Source organism: Triturus cristatus, chromosome 6 (assembly GCF_964204655.1).
Source record: "Triturus cristatus chromosome 6, aTriCri1.1, whole genome shotgun sequence".
NCBI lineage: Eukaryota > Metazoa > Chordata > Amphibia > Caudata > Salamandridae > Triturus > Triturus cristatus.
The window spans coordinates 789,851,946-789,873,498 of record NC_140589.1 but is presented as its reverse complement, the minus strand read 5'-3'; the positions used below and the strand labels follow the sequence as shown (position 1 = coordinate 789,873,498).

The 21,553-nt window shown below is 41.5% G+C and overlaps 1 protein-coding gene across 2 annotated transcripts in view; it reads left to right on the top strand.

The window, feature by feature from the left end:
* The window catches only part of LOC146817886 (N-acetylglucosamine transporter UNC93A-like), a 174,724-nt gene extending 154,084 nt beyond the window's left edge, over window positions 1-20,640 (top strand). For both annotated transcript variants that reach the window (XM_085611373.1, XM_085611374.1), the window contains 2 exons: window positions 2,210-2,341; window positions 18,795-20,640. In XM_085611373.1, the coding sequence (XP_085467499.1) occupies window positions 2,210-2,341; window positions 18,795-19,021 (359 nt within the window). In that variant the 3' untranslated portion in view covers window positions 19,022-20,640. The remainder of the gene's footprint in view (window positions 1-2,209; window positions 2,342-18,794) is intronic.
* Window positions 20,641-21,553: the final 913 nt, after the last annotated feature.

Below are 21,553 nucleotides of genomic sequence, written 5' to 3'. Positions count from 1 at the left end.
TTATTTTCAGTGGCAGCTCCTCTGCTAAGGTGGAGGAGCACTGCCCCACTGCTGTATGAGCAGTGGAAAAAGGAAAAATAAAATGATAACACTATGCTATAATCATTTTATTTTTCCGTAATGAGGCAGGTTTATAGATTGGGGCAGGGCTGGGCTGGCGTCACAGCCAGCAGGGGAGGAGTGGTTGCGGCACATAAGTGCGCATGACGGTTTGGGAGGTTGTCTTGGGCCGGTCACTCATGCGCACTTTGCATGTTCTCCACCGGCTTTATTGTACAGGCTGGGTGGAGAACATGCACAGGCTCAAAGTCCTCAGACCAATCATGACACTGCTGTCATGGTGACAGCAGCATCGTGATTGGCTTAGGGGAGCCTGGTTGTGCTTCCTGTTTCCGGCAGGAACAGAAGAGGACGGAAGTGAGGTGGTGGCCGGCAGCAAGGTAAGTCACTTTGAAGTTATTTTTCTATCCCGCCATCTCACCCATACTACTCAGTGGCAGCCACCACTAATTATTATTATTGGAATAAAAATAAGGTTTCCTGCTGAACTATGATGGCACTGCTGCCATTTTGTGACATCCCATTCCCCTTGTCTGTGCAATAGTACTTCTGATTCATGGTGCACATGGTCATCTGGAAATATCCACATTGCTCCATAAAATATTCCTGCTCAAGTTCTGCTGCCTTCAGCTTGAAATGTAGAAGGGTAGGGATTTTGTGTATTCTGTTATACAAGCACTCCATTTTCTATTTGAGGTTGATGGATGCTCTCTTTCTAGAGATACTTGAGAATAGCTAATGTCAGTGGTTTTCTCCAGGATATTTAGCTGTGTAATTAGTTATGTGTCCACTCTTCCGTTGTGATGGTGTTGTGGAAGGAAGTCAGCCATGCATTCAGTGAATCTCCAGTGTAATCTACTAGGCAAACCCATATGCAATTTATTTAAACATGTGTTACATCCTCTACAGAGGTGTGTGCATGCATGCGTATTGGTGTAACCTTCATATACACCCTAATCTTCATAATGTCAGCATCATGTACCTTTTGTGGCATGTTCAGAAAAGTTACCAAAAAAGCTGTGGTGTGTTTCAGTTTATCGAAGGACTGCCAGATAGAGTCACAGATGGATGGTTATAGGTCTATGAGAATGTCTTCAGTAATAACTTCCTGAAGAGAGCCAGTGGCATACGATTGTATTCATCTCAGCAAAGATGATTCACTTTTTTATTTCTAGGTGTTCCCCGAGCTTTGATGAGGTAAGTACTGATTTAAAAATCATCGATTTTTTCCTCATCATTCTAGTCATTCAGATATTGTTTTTGATTCTAATTTCTTCATTCCATTTGGTTCCTTCATTCAATGTATTGGCTTTGTGAGAAGTTGTCAGATGTATTTAACTAATCATCTAATGGAGCACCATGTGCATGATCACAATTTTGGTGGCATCCATTGCATAAACAACTGTGGTAGGTGTGGGTATGCATGACAGTTTGTTTCTGTTTCATTAATTGCAATTGATATCTTACTTGTTGTGGACTGTAATGTTAAACAACATTTCAGCTCGATTTTGTCTTTGTGGTGTTTTTCTGAGGAGATAGGTTTATGTGACTTAAGTGTTTCTGCACAAGGGTGGAATGTAATTTGCTGAGTGCAGCAATCACTCAGATGCGCATGTGGATGGGTTAATGCAAATACGTTTCCAACAGCCTATGGTGCTGGCAATTATGTCTGCCAGACATCCATCGGCACTTTGCTCACACTGATAATCCCTATATATTAACAATTGCACAAATTCCAAAAGGAGATGCCTGCACTTGTATTTCCAAATTAGCGTTTTCTAAATTTGGCTGATTCTTACACACACACACACACACACACACACACACACACATATACATGCAAACACCCACACAACCACCCCCCACACACACACCGAAAGTCCCTCACTTTCTCTCTCCCTGCCACTCCTTCTCTTTTTCTTCCCTCTCTCTCTCTCACACACACATGTACACATGCACTCTCTCTCACACACACATACTCTCTCTCTCTGTTTCTCTTCCTAACCGGAAGGCAATTCTAGTATCCCTCTAAGTTGTAACACTGGCCATTCCTTTTAAATATATCCAAAATAAAGTTTCTTTGTCTATCTATAATGCTAATGACCTAGCACAAATATGGCATGCGTGTGATAGTGTCCTCTCCTTACAGCTGCAGCTACCAGCGCTTCCTGTATCATTGCCTTATTACTCTGGAAACCTCACCCTGATCAGTTTGCGTTGTTCTTCATCTTTCCTGCTCTGTGGAGCATGTCTGATGCCATTTGTCAGACCTTGCTCAATGGTAAGTTTTGAGCACCTTCAGAAATACAAATAAATGTATTAAAATATATCAGATTACATAACCCCGTAATGTGCGGCCGATCCAGGAAAGATATGTGTCTCGTTTTACGACCAGGCTTCAGAGGGAAGTATGACAAGGCTAGTCAAGTGACTGAATAGGAAATTCCCATTGAAGTTTCAGAATACAGAAATTAATATGTTTGAGAACAGTTTACATTATTTCAGTGAATGTTATTTGCAGCTTTTCCAGCTATTTTGAGAAGCCTAATGTCTTACTACTGCTGTTGGGAGCACTCGGGTATATATTTAGGTTTGGGACCGGGAACAGCTAAAATGTCCTAAGGTGTCTAACCATGTTGCTTTATTTATAGTTATATTCAGGCACCTTAGACAGATTAAGAGGCATATGGGCAAAGATGTATAGGGATACTCAATGATCCTTGAGTCGACTGGTCAACATGTTTCAGCTGTTAAGCTAGCCACTAAGGTCATCCAGCTTTATTCAGGACTTGCCTGGCCTTGTTTACGTATTTTTTCACTTCTATATTTTAGCCAGATCACTTTTTGTGCTGCCTAATCATTTTTTAGAGTACACTCATTCAGACCACTCTACCAAAAGCGAACTCATAAAGATTAACACACCGACAATTGTCATAAGGTATTCTCCTCACCGTGCTAAAACATGCTGCACTGCACACTGTGACACTCGTGAGGAGACTATTAGTCTTGTCACTTCACTATAATTGTTCTCTTTCATAAGACAACTGACCCACATCCATCCATTTTCATGTATCCATTTGCTATTTAAATGGTGCCCCGTACTTATAACTGAAATGTGTCCCCATGCTCAATCTGTTGTACCATTTTTTGGGAGGACCTGAGGTGTCTATAATATCATAAAATGATCAACAATAGAGGGTTCTGGCCCATAATCAGTAAGGCTAGGCCAATCTACATAAGTTAACAACAATATGCATGCCAGTACTGATACAAGATCAACAAATTACTTCCTCAAACCACACGGGACACTCATTGTGACTGGAATGAAAATAATTTATTTTTTCTTTGGTTTCCAAAGGAATTTCAGATCTGATTTAGTCAAGCAATCTTATTAGTTTGCACAATAGTCTATTAATCAATTTTACATAGACCACAACACATTACGTCACATACATTAAATATATTACAATTGGTGTTTGTACATATATTTCGGACAATACTAGACATTACATAGACAACAAATTTGTACTAAATAAACAATGATAAAGCATGCTAAGGTTTCAAACAGAATTCTTACACAACATAAAGAAATAACAAAAGTGAAATGAAAGAAAGGAATGAGAAAAACACCAGATGGGTTGGAGAGTATTTTTTAAGAAATACACATATTACATTTTCAACACAACCCGGGTCTGAACGGTGGCCAAACAGTGTAATATTCAGTTAACCCAGATAGTTTCTTCAGTGAATTGTTAAAAAAATGTAACATGTGTACATAAAAGTGTTAGCCTGATAATGAATGCATTTTCATTCGGTTGGTCGAAAATAGTGTTCAACGAGTTTTGAACCCCTACATACTTTGGGGGGGTTCTCCTTAGAACCTGGAACCAAAACAAAGCTAAAGAGGGGAAAGAAGGAGAAAAAAGTGCCTGTGTTATCACTTGGAACACCAATTGTTCAAGTCTCACCTATCCTATGAACTACAACTATAATTTACCTTGTGCGAGATTGTCCAATCTCTAGGCAAAAAATCGAAGTTCTTGATTATACCATGTGCGTTTGGTTTCAAGCCTACAAAAAAGTGGACAGAAGAAGAAAACAAAGACATTCAGTCAAACTTGTGTTTATTTTACTGTGGAGGAGGTTCCATCGTTGTCCATGCTGTGGAGATGCACTTACAATATGCTCAATTTGGTTGAGAATTGTAGAATTCCTACTTGGTGGTTCAGTTATGTCCAATGTGGTAGGGAAAACGGTGTGCTTTTGAAGAAAGAGGAGGAAGACGCTCTTTAGTTGTACTGTGGAGAAAGGCGCATTTAATGGCGTTTGCTGAAAAAGACGAGGGATAATATGTAAAAGGAGAATCTGTGAAAATTCCGTTTGTTTCGAACAGTAAAAGTGAAAGTGAAAAATCAATTGTGCGCACTCCACATGCACGGCTTCACGTGTAGCGTTTAAGTTGTGAATCCATCAGAAGGATAATAACAATACATTTTAACAGGACCTCTGCAAGAGGTGTGAGAACATTTGATCTTCATGTGAGAAAAGTACATTCGATCTATATTCAGATGTGAACAGCATGGGGATCCATGGTTATGGCACTGCAGGTTGCAAGTGGTGTCATAAATTGATAATTTCTGAAAGCTCATTCAGCTGTATTAAACTTGACGATAAGCATAGCCTCCCTCTCTGTGAGTTTCCTATCCAGGTCACCACCACAGGAGTCTTTCTCAACTTTTAATAACACAGTCCACTTCAGATCATTTTCAGTGTGATTGTTGTCTAACCAATAATTCACTAATGGGGCATTAACTGTTTTCTTGCGATTCCTTGATTTGTGCTGTGTTATTCGTTGTCTTATTTCCTGATTCGTTTTGCCTATGTAGAGCTTTGGGCATGGGCACAATATGCCATAGACTACGTTTCTCGTTTTTTCAATTACAGAAAACGTCATGTTTCCATTTGGTGTCCTTTAATGAAAATAGTGATCCTTCGATCGTTTGAGGGCAGCTTGCACAGGTGCCAAATTTGTGGTGTCCAACAATTGGTGGTAAGCTTAGTTGTTCCCTTAATGTGCTTCTATTTGGTGCTCGTGGCAATGCTGCACAAGTGATTTTGTTGCCAATACTGCTTTCCTTTTTTAGGACAAACAGTGGTTTTGTAAATGACGTATGTACATTTTGAATTAGGTGCCAATTCTGAGTTTTCACTTTTTTCAAAGAGTTGGTGCATGAGCAAAAGGTGGTCACACATACAAGACATTCAGTGTTAGGTGTTACTTTTTTCTGCAAGAGGACTTCTCTCGGTGTCCACCACGCCCTTTTTATGGCATGCTTCAATAGTCTTTTGGGGTAGCTTGTAGTTTTAGTTTCTCAAGCAAAATGGTTGCATGATGTATGTATTCTGATTTTAGTGTGCAGTTGCGTTTGATCCTAAGAAATTGCCCAAACAGGAGGTTATCTCGAAGGCTTCGTGGGTGGTGACTTGTGTAGTGCAAAGCTTTGTTTCTATCGGTTGGTTTTCTATGGAGTGTTGTGATAAGCATTCCATCTGAGACGTATATCTCAACATCCAAAAATGTCATCCTGTTTGAGGTATAGTTTAAACTAAATTTGATGTCCAGTTTGCGTGCATTCAACCAGATGTGAAATTGTAATAGTTTGCTTTCATCACCGTTCCATATTAAAAACACATCGTCGATGTAACGTACCCAATTTGAAATATGTTGAAAAAATGGGTTGTTGTTGTAAACAAATCTATCCTCAAATTTTGCCATGTACAACACGGCTAGCTTCGGCGCAAAGGGACAACCTAAGGCAGTCCTTTTCGTTTGGAAATAGTCATCATTGCCAAATCTGAAGTAATTGTTTTTTAAGGGCAAAGCTGCCCAGTTTCAAAATTAAATCAGTTGGAACTCTCACAGGTTTTGGTCTTTGCTCCAAAACAGTCTCAATAGCAGACAGCCCGTCGTCTTGGGGAATCTAGGTGTATAATGACACCACGTCTATCGTGACCAAGATTTGGTTACTGAATCTAAACTCTTGGGATTTTATATATAAAATCTGTGCTGTACCGAAAGTAAGATGGCACCTTTTGTAGAAATGGCTTCAGGAAGAAATCAACGTATTTTGATATGGGCTCCAATGCTGAACCACAACCAGAAACAATTGGTCGACCTGGGTGATGGGTTTCACTCTTGTGTATTTTCGGCAGAATGTACAACAAGGGAATCCTAGGGTGCTTTTTGTTTAAAAAGTCGAATTCTTTAGGTCTGATTCTTCCTTGGTCTAAACCATCTTTGAGAAGTACCAATAATTCTCCCTGAATTTCAGGTGTAGGAGCTTTTTCAATTTTGCGGTAACATTGTGTGTCCTGTAACTGTCTTAAAATGTCTGTCTGGTAGTCGGAGGTTCCCATAATCACTATAGAGCCTCCCTTGTCCGCTGGCTTAATTGTTATGGATGGATCAGTCTTCAATGTAGATACTGCATCTTTTTCAACTTTTGAGATATTGTGTTTGACAACGTTTCTTTTACCCTCCATGTGGGTTATTGCAGACAAAACCGTGCGTTCAAAAGTTAATATTTCCTTTGGAACTTTGTTGGTTGGAGGACAAAAAGTCGATTTATTTCTCAATCCAGTTGCTTCCATGGTCGTTGGGGAATAATTTTTAAAAAAGAAGGACTTAAGTCTAATTTTTCTACAGAACTCAATGACCTCAGTTTTCATTTTGACAAAGTTAGTTGTATTTGTGGGAACAAATGAGAGACCCTTTCTCAAAATAGATTCTTCCGCCTCTGTGAGTGGGCGATCGGATAAGTTAAAAATAGGGGATGGAGCTATGTCTTCTAATATTGTCATCTGGTTGTCATTTCCCATGGTTGGTTTTGGTACCTGTTTTATCCGTTTGGACTCTGTTGGCCTTTTCCTAAAAAAGACCCTGATTGCTGTTCTAGATTATTGATTCAGCGGGTTAATTGTTGATTACCTTCTGCGGTATCAGTTTCACCACCAGAGGAGGATGATGTATCAGAAAAGGAAATTAACTTATTCCTCGACCTTCCTTGGAAATCAGAGAGATATCTTCTTGAATTAGGACATGAATAAAAATCCGCTTGTAAATAAGGATATGTTGTTTCCAGTGAGAAGTTCTTTTTATCTTTTCAAATTTTGACCCTTTTTGATTTATCGTAAAATCTTTGAATTCCGCGATCTCTTTTTCCACTTTAGCCAATAAAGTCTTTGCATCTGTACTTGTTTGGCTGTCCTTTATTTCTTGCTCTAAAGTAGAAATTTCAGATTATTGTTGTTGTGAAAGCCGTTGTGCTGTCTCAATGGTCAGGACCATTAGATCCCTGCTGCACTCGATAAAAATGTAGCTTTTTTCTAAATCTAGTGTTCGGTGAAAATTACTGGAATATTCCGTATTTGTAATCCTGCCGGGATTGTGTCTGCTTGCAAATGTTCAAGTGAAAAATTACTGTGTAAATCAATCATGTGTTGATTAAGCGCGACTACTCAGACGTAAGGGTCTGAAGGCGCCAGGGGGGAGAGGAGGTGCAGGTTCCAGTCCATCAAGGAGGGGGTCTGTCGAAGAGCTACGTTTTGAGATTTCTCGTGAAGATGGAGAGTGATGTTGTCTGTCTGAGGTGGAGTGGTAGGGCGTTCTAGGCTCTGCCCGCGAGGAAGGAGAAGAAGCGGCCTCCTGATCTGGTCTTTCTGGCATGGGGACAACGGCGTAGGAGAGCTGGGCTGCACATAGGGTTTTTTGGGGTGCGTGGAATTTGAGTCGGCTGTTCAGGTATGCTGGTCCGGTGTTGTGGAGGGCTTTGTGTGTGTGGGTGAGGATCTTGAAGGTGATTCTAGTCTTGATGGGGAGCCAGTGGTGTGTGTGCAGGTGCTGGGAGATGTGGCAGTGTCTTGACAGGTTGAGGACCAGTCTTGTGGTGTTGTTCTGGATGTTTTGTAGCTTGTGGGTGAAGTTGCCGTAGTCGAATCTGCTGGTGACAAGGGCATGAGTCTTTCTGTGCTCGAGGGGGATCCATTTGAAGGTCTTGCGTAGGAGGTGGAGGGTGTGGAAGCAGGATGATGCGCCAGAGCTGATCTGGCGGTCCATTTTGAGTTCGGAGTCCAGGATGATGCCAAGGTTGTGTGCGTGGTCCGTGGGGGTGGGTGGGCTTCGAGGGCGGGGTCCACAAAATGTCATTCCAGGCGTCGGGGTGTGGGCCCATGATGAGTACTTCTGTTTTGTCGGTGCTGAGTTGTAGGCAGCTGCTTTTAACCCATTTAGCGACAGCTTCTATGCCTTCTTGAAAGTTGTGTTTGGCTGCGTTGGGTTCGTTGTAAAGGGAGAGGATGAGTTGGGTGTCTTCTGCGTATGAAACAATGTTGAGTCCGTAGGTTCTGATGATGGGGGCTGCTGAAGCCATGTAGACGTTGAAGAGCGTGGGGCTGAGAGAGAACCCCTGGGGGACTCTGCAGGTGTTGGTGTAGGGTCTGAGAGGAAAGGAGGGAGTCTGACCCGCTGCGTTCTACCGGAGAGGAAAGAGTGGATCCAGTTGAGGGCCTTGTCCTGGAACACTGCGTCATGGAGTCTGCGTGTTAGGGTGTGGTAGGAGACTGTGTCGAAAGCTGCTGAGAGGTCGAGAAGGATGAGGGCTACTGTTTCTCCTTTGTCCAGTAGGGAAAGGATGAGGTCTGTTGCGGCGGAGGAGGGCGGTTTCTGTGCTGTGTTTTTTTTCTGAAGCCAGATTGGGAGGAGTCGGGGATGTTGTGCTCTTCGATGAAGGTGGCTAGTTGGCTATTGATGGCTTTCTCGATGACTTTAGCTGGGAACGGGAGCAGGGAGATGGGTGTGTAGTTTTTGAGGTTGGTGGGGCCCGCCAAAGGCTTCTTCAGGAGGGGGTGGACCTCAGCATGTTTCCAGTTGTCGGGGAAGGACGTGGTCGCCAGGGAGCGGTTGATGGTGTGGTGAAGCATGGGTGCAATGGTGTCGGCAGCTCTGTTGAAGATGTGGTGGGGACAGGGGTCTGTTTGGGGGCCCAGAGTGGATTGATTTTATAGTCTTCAGTGTGTCTTCAGTGGTGAGAGCTATCCAGCTGCCAATTGTTGGTTTCAGGGTTTCAGGGGTGGCTGGTGAGGGTTCAGTGTGTTGGTTGTCTTTGTCGAAGTTGTCATAGATGTTCTTGATTTTGTGGTGGAAGTAGGTGCTGAGTTTATTGCAGAGGTCTTGTGAGGGTGGAATGTCAGTAGACTCGCTGGTGGGTTGGGCAAACTCCTTGATGATGCTGAAGAGTTCTTTGCTGTTGTGTGCGTGTGTGGAGATTCTGTCTTCTATCGCTGTTTTTCTCGTATTTCTGATGAGTTGGTGGTGGGCGTTGGTGGTGGTTCTGAAGTTGTTGTGCGCTTCTGTGGATTTGGAGTTCCTCCAGGCTTTTTTGAGGTGGGAGCATGTGCGTCTGGACTCTTGGAGTTTGGTGGTAAACCATCTGGCTTTCTTGGCATGTGTGTTGTTCTTCTTGAGGGGGCGCTATGGTGTTGGTGCTGTTGGAGACCCATCTGTGCAGAGTTCGGGCTCCGTTGTTGGGGTCGTCCTCTTCCGCGGTGGTTGGGGTAGAATTGCTGAGTGAGGAGGTGAGCTGGTCATCGGTGATTTTGGTCCAGTTTCTTCATGGGAGCAGGTGCTGGGTCCTGTGGGTGCTGGGTGTTCTGAAGGTGAAGTGGATGCATCAATGGTCTGTCCACGGGAGTTCGGTGGTGTGGCTGAAAGTGATGGAATTTCCTGATGTGAAGAGGGGGTCAAGGGTGTGTCCTGCTGAGTGCGTGGATTTGGTCACAATCTGGTGGAGTCCAATGTTGTGGAGGTTGTCCAGGAGGGATGAGGTGTTGGGGTCTAGTTGGTAGTCTAGGTGGAAGTTGAGGTCTCCCTGCAAGGTGTTGTTGGTAGATGCGATGGCTTGCGGGGAGATGATGTCATTGATGGAGTTGGTGAAAGGTCCGTGGGATTCGGGGGGTCAGTAGATGAGAGTTCCTCTGAGGGTGGTGGTAGGGCTGTTTGGTATCTTGAAGTGTAGGTGTTCCATCAGGTCTGTGGGCTCGTTGGGGAGTGTGCTCAGGCGGAGGGTGGATTTGTGGACGATGGCGATTCCTCCTCCTGGGCGTGTGGGGCGGTCCTTCTGGGAGATCTTGTATCCTTGGGGGATGGCGATGGCGATGTCCGGTCCCGAGGTGGTGTTGGGTCAGGTTTCAGTGAAGAATGCTATGTCCAGGGTGGTGCTGTTGAGGAGGTCCCAGATTTCGGTGGCGTGTTTGTGGAGTGATCGGACGTTGAGGAGGATGCATTGCAGGGTCTTTGGTTCGGTTGTGTTTATTCAGGCAGGTTGTGCTGGGTCCGTGTTCCTAGCGGTGCTGCAGGTGTGCTGGCAGCGTTCACAGCTGAAGGGTCCATGGGTGTTGGCTGGTGACGCTAGCTTGCAGTTGTTGTTGCGGCCTAGGTTGAGTGCGTGGAGTACCGCTGGGTTGTAGCGTTGGCAGTGCGGAGGTCTAGTGTCACGTGTGATTTAAGGAAGTGATTTGTTGATCTTGAATCAGTACTGAAATGCCTGTTGTTGTTAGTTTATGTAGATTGGCCTAGCCTTACTGATTATGGGCCAGAACCCTCTATTGTTGATCATAGTATAGCGGGTGCCAACTTGCGAGGTTCTTCCACTCCACTTGAATTTTGGAGTTTAAACTAAATATCCTTTCTTCTCTAAATCACTTCCTTTCACGGTACACTTTTGCACCGCCTCGGTCTGCAACTGACCATGACAGAACAAGACACTTTTGCTTACACTGAAGACCATTCAAAAACTTTTGAGCACACCTTCCCTATTTTCTTCCATTTCCCTAGCGCTACTGCTAAACAAAAAAACGAATCTGAAAAACTCATCAGACTTAAGAAGAAGCAAATTAGGACTGCTTTACACAGTCATTTTTTACTTGAACATTTGAAAGCAGGCACAATCCCGGCAGGATTACAAATACGGAATATTCCTATAATTTTCACCGAAGACCCAATTTACAAAAAAGCCTACAGTTTCATCGAAACTAAATGCAGCAGAGATCTAATGGTCCTGACCATTGAGTCAGCACAACAACTTTCACAACAACAACTATCTGACATTTCTACTTAAGAGCAAGAAATAAAGGACAGCCAAACAATTAGAGATGCAAAGACTTTATTGGCTAAAATGGAAAAAGAGATTGCGGAATTAAAGGATGTTACAATAAATCAAAAAGTGTCAAAATTTTAAAAGATAAAAATAACTTTTCACTGAAAACAACATATCCTTATTTACAAGCGGATTTTTATTCATGTCCTAATTCAAGAAGATATCTCTCTGATTTCCAAGAAAGGTTGAGGAATAAGTTAATTTCCTTTTCTGATACATCAGCCTCCTCTGGTGGTGAAACTGATACCACAGAAGGTAATCAACAGTCAACCCGCCGAACCAATAATCAACAACATCAATCAGAGACTTTTTTAGGAAGAGGCCAACAGAGGCCATGCAGATGAAACAGGTACCAAAACCAACCATGGGAAATGACAACCAGACAACAATATTACAAGACATAGCTCCATCCCCTATTTTTAAGAGGCGAAAGAATCTATTTTGAGAAAGGATCTCTCATTTGTTCCAACAAAAACAACTAACTTCGTTAAAATTGAATTGAATTGAATTGAAACAGTATTTCTAAAGCATGTGGTTACCCGAGGGCACCCCAGCGCTACCAGCAGTGCGATCAAAAGAAAAAGGAGGTCATTGAGTTCTGTAGAAAAATTAGTCTGAAGTCCTTCTTTTTAGAAAATGATTCCCCAACGACCATGGAACCAACCGGATTGAGAAATAAATCGACTTTTTGTCCTCCAACCAACAAAGTTCCAAAGGAGATATGAACTTTTGAATGCACAGTTTAGTCTGCAATAACACACATGGCGGGTAAAAGAAACTTTTTCAAACACAATATCTCAAAGGTTGAAAAAGATGCAATATCTACATTGAAGACTGATCCGTCCATAACACTTAAGCCGGCAGACAAGGGAGGCTCCATAGTGATTATGGGAACCTCGGACTACCAGACAGAAATTTTCAGACAGTTACAGGACACACAATGTTACCACAAAATCGAAAAAGATCCTACACCTGAAATTCAGGGCGAATTACCGGTACTTCTCAAAGATGGTTTAGACCAAGGAATAATCGGACCTAAAGATTTTTACTTTTTGAACAAAAACCACCCTAGGATTCCCTTGTTGTACATTGTGCACAAGAGTGAAACCCATCCCCCAGGTTGACCAATTGTTTCTGGTTGTGGGTTAGCATTGGAGCCCATATCAAAATACGTTGATTTCTTCCTAAAGCCATTCCTACAAAAGGTGCCATCTTGCCTTCGGGACACCACAGATTTTATAAATAAAATGGAAACCCAAGATTTTAGATCCAGTGATCAAATCTTGGTCACATTAGACGTGGTGTCATTATACACCCAGATTCCTCAAGACGACGGGCTGTCTGCTATTGAGACTTTTTAGAGCAAAGACCAAACCTGTGAGAGTTCCAACTGATTTAATTTTGAAACTGGCCAGCTTTGCCCTTAAAATCAATTACTTCAGTTTTGACAATGATTACTATTTCCAAAGCAAAGGGACTGCCGTGAGCTGTCCCTTTGCGCTGGAGCTATCCGCGTTGTACATGGCAAAATTTGGGGATGGATTTGTTTACAACAACATTTAGATCTTGTATGTGTGACTACCTTTTGCTCATGCACCAACTCTTTGAAACAAATGATTACTCAGAATTGGCACCTAATTCAAAAGTTACATGCATTGTTCGCAAAACCACTGTTTGCCCTAAAAAAGGAGAGTAGCATTAGCAACCAAATCACGCTTAGCATTACCATGAGCACCGAATAGAAGCACACTAAGGGAACAACTAAGCTTACCACCAATTGTTGGACACCACAACTGTGGCACCTGCGCAAGTTGCCCTCAAACGATTGAAGGATCAATATTTTCATTTAAAGACACCAAATGGAAACTTGACGTTTTCTCCAATTGTAAAACGAGAAACGTAGTCTATGGCATATTGTGCCCATGCCCAGAGCTCTACATAGTTAAAACGAATCAGGAGATAAGACAATGAATAACACAGCACAAATCAAGGCTTCACAAGAAAACAGTTAATGCCCTATTAGTGAATCATTGGTTAGACAACAATCACACCGAAAACGAACTGAAGTGGACTGTCTTAAAGTCGAGAAAGACTCCCGTGGTGGTGACCTGAATAGGAAACACACAGAGGGAGGCTATGCTTATCGTCAAATTTAATACAGCTGCCGATGGGCTAAATGGGCTTTCAGAAATTTTCAATTTATGACACCATTTGCAACCTGCAGTGCCATAACCATGGATCCCCATGTTGTTGACATCGAATATAGATCGAACTTACGTTGCTCACATGAAGATCACATTTCCTCACACCTCTTGCAGAGGTCATGTTCAAATGTATTGTTATTATCCTGTTGATGTCACAACTTAAACGCTTTCACATGAAGCCGTGCATGTGGAGTGCAAACAATTGTTTTTTCACTTTCACTTTTACTGTTCGAGATTCTCCGACCACACTACCAGTAAACACAGTAGGGCTGGCCACACAATGACACGCCATGCACACGCAACAAAAAGCAACACCGCCCTGCACCCAAAAGCGATTGTATCGAGTTAGAGAAGATGCCAGACTGAAAGCACGAGGCAAGTGAAGGTAAGCGTTGTGGACACAAGCCACTGTGGTATGCGTACGCGGGGGGTGAATGCTAGTAGATTGCAGTCAGATTGGTTTTCCCCGAATGATTACACTACGAGCCTTGCAAGCTTAGACATAGGACATCTAATATCGTTACCAGCCCCAGGACCCTCTCTTGCCACTGACAACACGCAAAGGATGTTTATAATGTGTCTAGCACAACCAAATCTAATGCTTTATACCCAATGAGCATAACAAAAGCATAAAACTCGTTTTCAACATGCTACGCACAGTGTTCTTACTCATCTTAATCATGTCAAACCGATGATCACAACAAATGTACTTTTAACACGCAACACACAGTGCCCTCACTTATTTAGAACCATTCTTTATCCCAAACAAACGTACTGAGTTCCTTTTACACACAAACGGAAGTTTCACAGATTCTCCTTTGACATATTATCCCTCGTCTTTTTCAGCAAACGCCATTAAATGCAGCTCCCCCGACGGTTGTATGATTAAACAAATGCCTCTGAAATCACGAGTGAATAAACCACGAAGGCTAAACAACGACCAAATCCCAACTACTATGTATTGAACCACGACTCACTGAACCACCGAAACAATTCTATTTACATATAAACCGAATCTACCACTATGTTAAAAACAACGCTTCATTTAAACTAAAAATGTAATTGACATGTTTATCAGATATATCTTTCTATCAAATATTTAAATATCAAGTTCCAAAATATGTTTTTTAAATTAAAGTACTACTTTTATTAAATGAATGTACAATATATTTCCAATTAATTAATTACAACTTTCAAATATTCCGATTTTTTCTGACATTTTCTTTTAAATATATTCAAATCAGGACCCAATGGAAATTTGAATGAGGAATGTATTTCCATTAATTGCAATGATGGCACAGCATACAAAATTGTAAGTTTGTGAAGCACCCTCATAATTCATCAAACTGTCGGCATCTAGAATACAGCGGATGTGACAGACCGCCTTACTTGCCTCTGTTTAAGAGGATGCCTCATTTGTTTACATCTGCACCATAGCATCCTTGGGGTCAGAGTGGGCACCTTTATCACTAGCATCTTTAAAACTGCACGCCTCTGAGGGACAGGCTTTGTGCCCGCGGCCCGTCCTTCCCTCCTTTTGTTTGCGCCTGGTAAGGTTGATCTACCTGGGTCCCACATACACTGCACCAAAGATTTTGTGCCTGGAAGTGACAGTGAAATCCCTGAAAACAATCCTACAGTGCCATCTACTGGCCTCACAAGCTAAATTAAATCTGCCTCTGTAAGTTAAGTCAGTAATTAAAAAAAAACGATCATTAGATGTTTATTAATAATAGTTTACATTCGAAGTGTACTAATTGATTACATTTTTTTTGTGTCTAAAGGTCCGAGTCATTGTTAAGGCCACTCGTTGTTTAATGAAGTAGTTGTTAAGGAGGTCGTGGTTCAGCCCCAGGTCGTTGTATATGAGTCGTTGTTTAAAAATCATTGTTCAGGCCGTTTCCCTTCCCCCACAGTGCGACTAAAGGATTTTAAACGCAACCTTATGCCAGAGCCTAATGAAACGGATGTATTCCAACTGTGTAGAATTAAGAAGATCAGCAGATTTCTGTCTCGGGAAGCCCTGACTTTAGTGATCTTGGCCTTGGTCATCTCCCGACTGGACTATGCCAATTCACTCTATGTAGGCATCCCGGCTTACCAACTCAGACGCCTCCAGCTTGTCCAGAATCAGGCTGCTAGACTGATCTTTCACCAACCTAAATGGCATTGCGTCAGACCACTGATAAAAAGCCTCCATTGGCTCCCAGTGGCTATGCATGGTGTATTTAAGTTGGAATGCACTATTTTCAAAGCTCTTTATGGCAACAGTCCAGCCTTCATCTCTTCCAAGATTCTACGCTATGCCCCCACTCGTAACCTATGATCTTCTTATCTGAATCTTTTAGTCACTCCCACATTTAAACGCAAGAAACATGGTGGCTCCCGATTTGCAGTCTTAGCTCCTCAGTTGTGGAACTCGCTCCCCGTGGAGCTGAGGTCGGTCACCTCCTATGCACTTTTCAGAAAACAGCTGAAGACATGGTTGTTTTCCCAGGCATATGACAATTAGGCTCACCCCTCTGCTGCTGCCTTACTTCCACTTCAGCGCCAAGAAACCGTCTGGTGAACGTGCGCTTGATAAGTATTTTATAACATAACATAACACCATAAGTTATGGGCACACCATACCCCTCCAATTCACCTTTACACTAGCGGGCATTATTATAGCTTTTTTAAGATCTGAATTTTTTCTTTTTGCAGAGCCTTCAATAAAACTCAGCATGCTCCTCCTCTTTCTTCATAAGCACAGCGTTTTCCCTACAACATTGGACATAACTAAACCACCAAGTAGGAATTCCACAATTCTCAACCAAATTGAGCATATCGTAAGTAAGTGCATCTCCACAGCATGGATAACGATGGAACCTCCTCCACAGTAAAACAAACACAAGTTTGACTGAATGTCTTTGTTTCCTTCTTCTGTCCCCTTTTTTTAGGCTTGAAATCAAACCCACATGGTATAACCAAGAACTTCAATTTTTTGGCTAGAGATTGGACAATCTCTCACAAGGTAAATTATAGTTTATTCATAGGGTAGGTGACGCTTGAACAATTGGTGTTGCAAGTGATAACACAAGCACTTTTTTCTCCCTCTTTCCTCTCTTTAGCTTTGTTTTGGTTCCAGGTCCTGAGGAGAACCCCCCCAAAGTATTTAGGGGTTCGAAACACGTTGACCACTATTTTCGACCAAACGAGTGAACATGCATTCATTATCAGGCTAACCCTTTTATGTACTTATGTTACATTTTTTTAACAATTCACTGAAGAAACTATCTGGGTTAACTGAATATTACACTGTTTGGCCACCGTTCAGACTAGGGTTGTGTTGAAAATGTAATATGTATATTTGTTAAAAAATACTCTCCAACCCATCTGGTCTTTTTTTCTTTCTTTTTTTTCATTTTATTTTTGTTTTGTTTTTATGTTGTGTAAGAATTCTGTTTGGAACCTTAGCTTGCTTTATCATTGTTTATTTAATACAAATGTGTTGTCTATGTAATGTCTAGTATTGTCCAAAATATATGTACAAACACCATATGTAATATATGTTATGTATGTGTCATCATTTGTTGTGGTCCATGTAAAATTGATTAATAGACTATTGTGCAAACTAATAAGATTGGATCTCAAATTCCTTTAGAAACCAAAGAAAAAATAAGTTAGTTTCTTTCCAGTCACAATGAGTGTCACCTTTGATGTGAAGAAGTAAATTGGTGAACTTGTATCTCTACTGGCGGGAAACAACGTTTACATTGCGGATTTTACTCAGCAATGCAAACACAATGCACTACCTTTACAGCGCAAGTTGTCACAACGACTTGCGCTAGATGGCTCTCTAGGATAAGGAATAGTATGATTTACTATTCGAACACTTTCCCTAGTTTTGCACACACTGGAGTTGGAATAGTAAATCATACTATTCCTAAGTCCAGCGCGCTATCTAGCGCAAGTCGTTGTAACAACTTGTGTTGTAAAGGTAGTGCATTGTGTTGTAACAACCACGTTGTGTTTGCATCGCGGAGTAAAATCCGCAATGTAAAGAGATATACTTGTTCTGGCATATCATAAAGTCATTCAAGGTGTCCATATTTACTCATTAGAATGAGAGAAGAGGGAACTGTCCTTTTTCCCAGTATCTCTAAATTGTGTTGCATTGGAGCAGGCCATTGTAAGTTATGTACAGGGATGGGGTTCCTACCATGCCCCAAAGAAGATTACAAGCAGGCAGCCCTCTCGTCACAATGTGATTAGGGCTATCTCTTAAAGTGATCAAGAAAAGCAAAATGGAAACAACGGACAAGTCATGGCGTGCTGCAGTGTGTGTGCAGCTGCAGGCCTAATAAAGGCAGTGCCACCAGTAACCAAGTAAGTACCCAAACCAACACTGCTTTTTATTGAGTATGATGTGACGGCCACCGTGTTTGGTGAACAGACTTCAAGTCCGAGCAATCATGACACCAGCACCATGTGCAGTGCTCTGGGCCTGGAGGCTGGAAGAAGGGCAGCGCCTTGCCCTTTGGCCTTAACCCTTTTCTGTCTAATCTTTGACATACTTGACTGTTGACTCGCATGAAATGCTGTTTTTCATCTCTTTCGGATATACTTTGGTTTCGGTATTTTAATAATACCTGTTCTCCCCAGTGTTCCATATGACGAGGTGCACTGTTGTAAGTTTATTTCCTACGTCATAATGCCCGGCCATGCACCTATTCTAGTGCCATAACTCCTGAATGATGGAGTTCTGGCGGGCCACGTTACCTTTTCTTCCTTAATACAATGCGTGAAGTAACAGCATGATATAAAAATAGTACATATTTATTATTTAATTATAAAATATTTAATTACCTATTGTTAATTTAAAACATAATGTAACATCACAAAATAATTACATTAATTCTAGCAAATTCTATACATCACTTTTAATAATTATTAATGCAGAGTATATATATCTTTTTCTTCAGGTGGGAGTTTATTTTTTTATTTAAACTTCTCTTGTATGTGCCTGGTTTCATTTGGCGTTAGGATTTCATGTAAAGTTAGGTTTTGCTGTTTAAATAAATCTGGCTTTGGATAGAAACTATAATTGAGATTCGCACTCCTCGGTGCAAGGCAATTTTAGCATTGCACTGGCTTCACACTGGAGTTGGACTATGCTGCTGTTTATGCTGCTTTGGACTAGAAAGTACCACCTTGCTATCATACAGAGGAGTAGTAAGTCTGGGAGCAGATGTATAATTTATCAATTACCAGGGAAAATACCTTTTCTGCAGCAATCCGTCCAACATGTGTACAATTCTTCTTTTTTTTTTCACAGCTCTTTATGGAGTTTTATTTGCTGAGCACAAAGAGGCTGCCTTTGCCAACTATCGTCTCTGGGAGTCACTGGGCTTCGTCATTTCTTTTGCGTACAGCTCCTTCCTGTGCGTTTACGTGAAGCTTTACATAGTGCTGTCTGCCCTGGTGCTTGGCATCACTCTCTATGGAATTGTGGAATTTCTCGAATCCAGGAAGCGACCTGTGACAGAGATTCAAGAAAACTAGAAGTCCATGAGCACCAAAAAGCCAAGCATCTCAACACTCCCCATCTGTTCGAGAAGGCACAAATAAACTCGAACTCCAATACGTAACCACAATGCACATGTTTGAGAAATTAACTTTTCTTACAATATGACAATAAAGCCAACATCAAATAGTCTAAATTGTGCTCAGAACTTGGGTGTAGAGTCTCGAAGAAGAACTAGGTTATGTCTCCTGGACCACGTGTTACGTCTCCTGGACCACGTTTTATTTATCATGACCATTCTTATGCATGTGCCCAAGTCCAGCACCCCTACTGAACTTAAAAGTGGTGTATCACTGAGTTTTACTTAGAGTCGACTGCCTTATTTGAAGTAGAGACTTTGTTTGTCTAACCGAAAGGTGAGCTTGATTTAACAGTGCCTCACTTTTATCATATGCACTGAAAATAAATCATTATCAGAATTTCGTTGGCTGTCATGATTTCACAATTCCTATCAGGTGAAAGTTTGGGTTGCACTACAATAAAACAAATGTGAAAAATTATTTGTTAAATCTATAGTAAAAGGAACAAAGGATTACCGCTTATTGCTGACCGTGTGGACTCTGGCACGAAAGTTTTGAAAATCTACCTTTATTGATCCAATGTTAAGCAAAATGGAAGGCAGTGCATCTGTAAATATTGTATGTTGTATCTTGAGGATGTAGGTTTGGTCATACCTGGTGATGAATAATGAAGAGAGGCACTCAGTAAAGATGATCCCTGTGATCCTGCATCAAGATGTGGTGTAGAATTTACTGGGTATGCATGTATATAAGTATAGACATTTCTGAAGTGCAAGAGCAACAGAACCCTCACCAGGAGCAAGAATACTGAGGCCCCCATAATGTGAGGGTCGGTTTTATGTGCGATCATTATTGCACAATTAAAACTGACACAAGATGTAAGTAGTCATAGCATATAACAGAAAGTACAGAAATGCGTGAATTTTAGTGCTTGTCATTCCAAAATGCACATTTCGCAATATCATATTCCTCCCATATAAATATTGACAGGTTTGATCTGCCCAAAATTATTCAGGGGATGCAGTTTTTTTGCACTAAATTTCTCCAAGGTGCAACAAAAACTGCAAAAAATCGTAATTCTAGTGTATGTAGTAACTGGAGTTACCACAAATATCAGAAGTTATCTGCCCGCTTGTACTAAGAGCCTTAGGACCTGAGTTAAAGTTTGGCAGACTGTGTACTCCATTACAAATACGACAGAGTCCTCTGTCCCCCAAACCCTCAGTCGGCCTGTCACATTTAGAATCGGGCAGAACATAAGTATTCTTTCAACGGAGCCCCGATAGCTCTGTCAACCGAACACTCCTGATAAAGTCTAAATGATTCATGAAATTTACCTTGGTTAACAATGAAGAAAATGTGCCTGACTTTAGAAAATGCATTTAATTTTAGGAGATGCTTTTTGAACATGTAAAAAATAAACGTGCAGGTTAAATAGTTAGTAGGCTTTCATACCTAGTGTGCTACTACGACTAGGCCTGGAAAATATTTGCCAACTTCTACTTGACATTAAAAATAAAATGCCTTTTAGAAACTGCTGACTTAATCCTCTAACTGTACAATCGTTCATCGCTTTAAAATGTGCTGTTCTACGAGAAATTTATTTTTTTTGCTTCCTCACACCGTGTGATGTGTATCTTCTGCTTTCTCTCACCACATGATTACCCTTATTTCACTAAACAATGTATTCTGCTATATTTTAGAAGGAACAGAGCATTAGTAATGTTGAACTTTGTGAAGATATTTGTCCGTATGGTCTCATCTAGACTTACTGATAGAAATGTTTCATTGCTCTAGAGTAGCCCTTTGTCCATACAATGGGATACTGACATAGCCTTATGGCTAGAGCGATCGACCTCGAAGCTGGGGAACTGGGTTCGAGTCCCTGCAATGACGCTCAACATCCTGTGATTCTGGGCAAATCACTTAATCTCCCCATGCCTAACAAAAATGAATGTGTCCTTCTGTAACGTAACTGGTGCTATGTCAAGCGCTCTGATACCCGATGTCTCGGGTCTAGTTTGTGTTATATAAAACTCCAAAAAAAAAGAAAAAGCTAACAGAATAGGCCTGTAAAAGTTCTCATGAGAACTTTTCCTCATGTATCTAGTGCAAGACATATTGGAAACTTTTAGATAACTGCTCACTGGCGTAAATTTTACTGTTAAAAAATGGGAGGGAAGATGGAAGACTATCGGAAGGCCTGTTTCTATTGGACGAACAGTGCTGGATGTTGCAAATGTTTTATGTTTTCATATATACGTGTTCCTAGTTAGAGAGGGAGCACCAGTCTTCTTTCCTTTCCCATGCCACCTTACCCTCAATGCTTTATGCATTATTTCTCCCTTATTCTTGTCCAAATTGCTGTGTGGTATTGCTAACAGTGATTTCCTTTTATCCTGATCTTTTGACAGGGATATTTTTTCTTACCGCCTATCAGAGCTACTGCTGTGATTAATTTTCCTTGATTTAATCAACAAGTTGCTACTG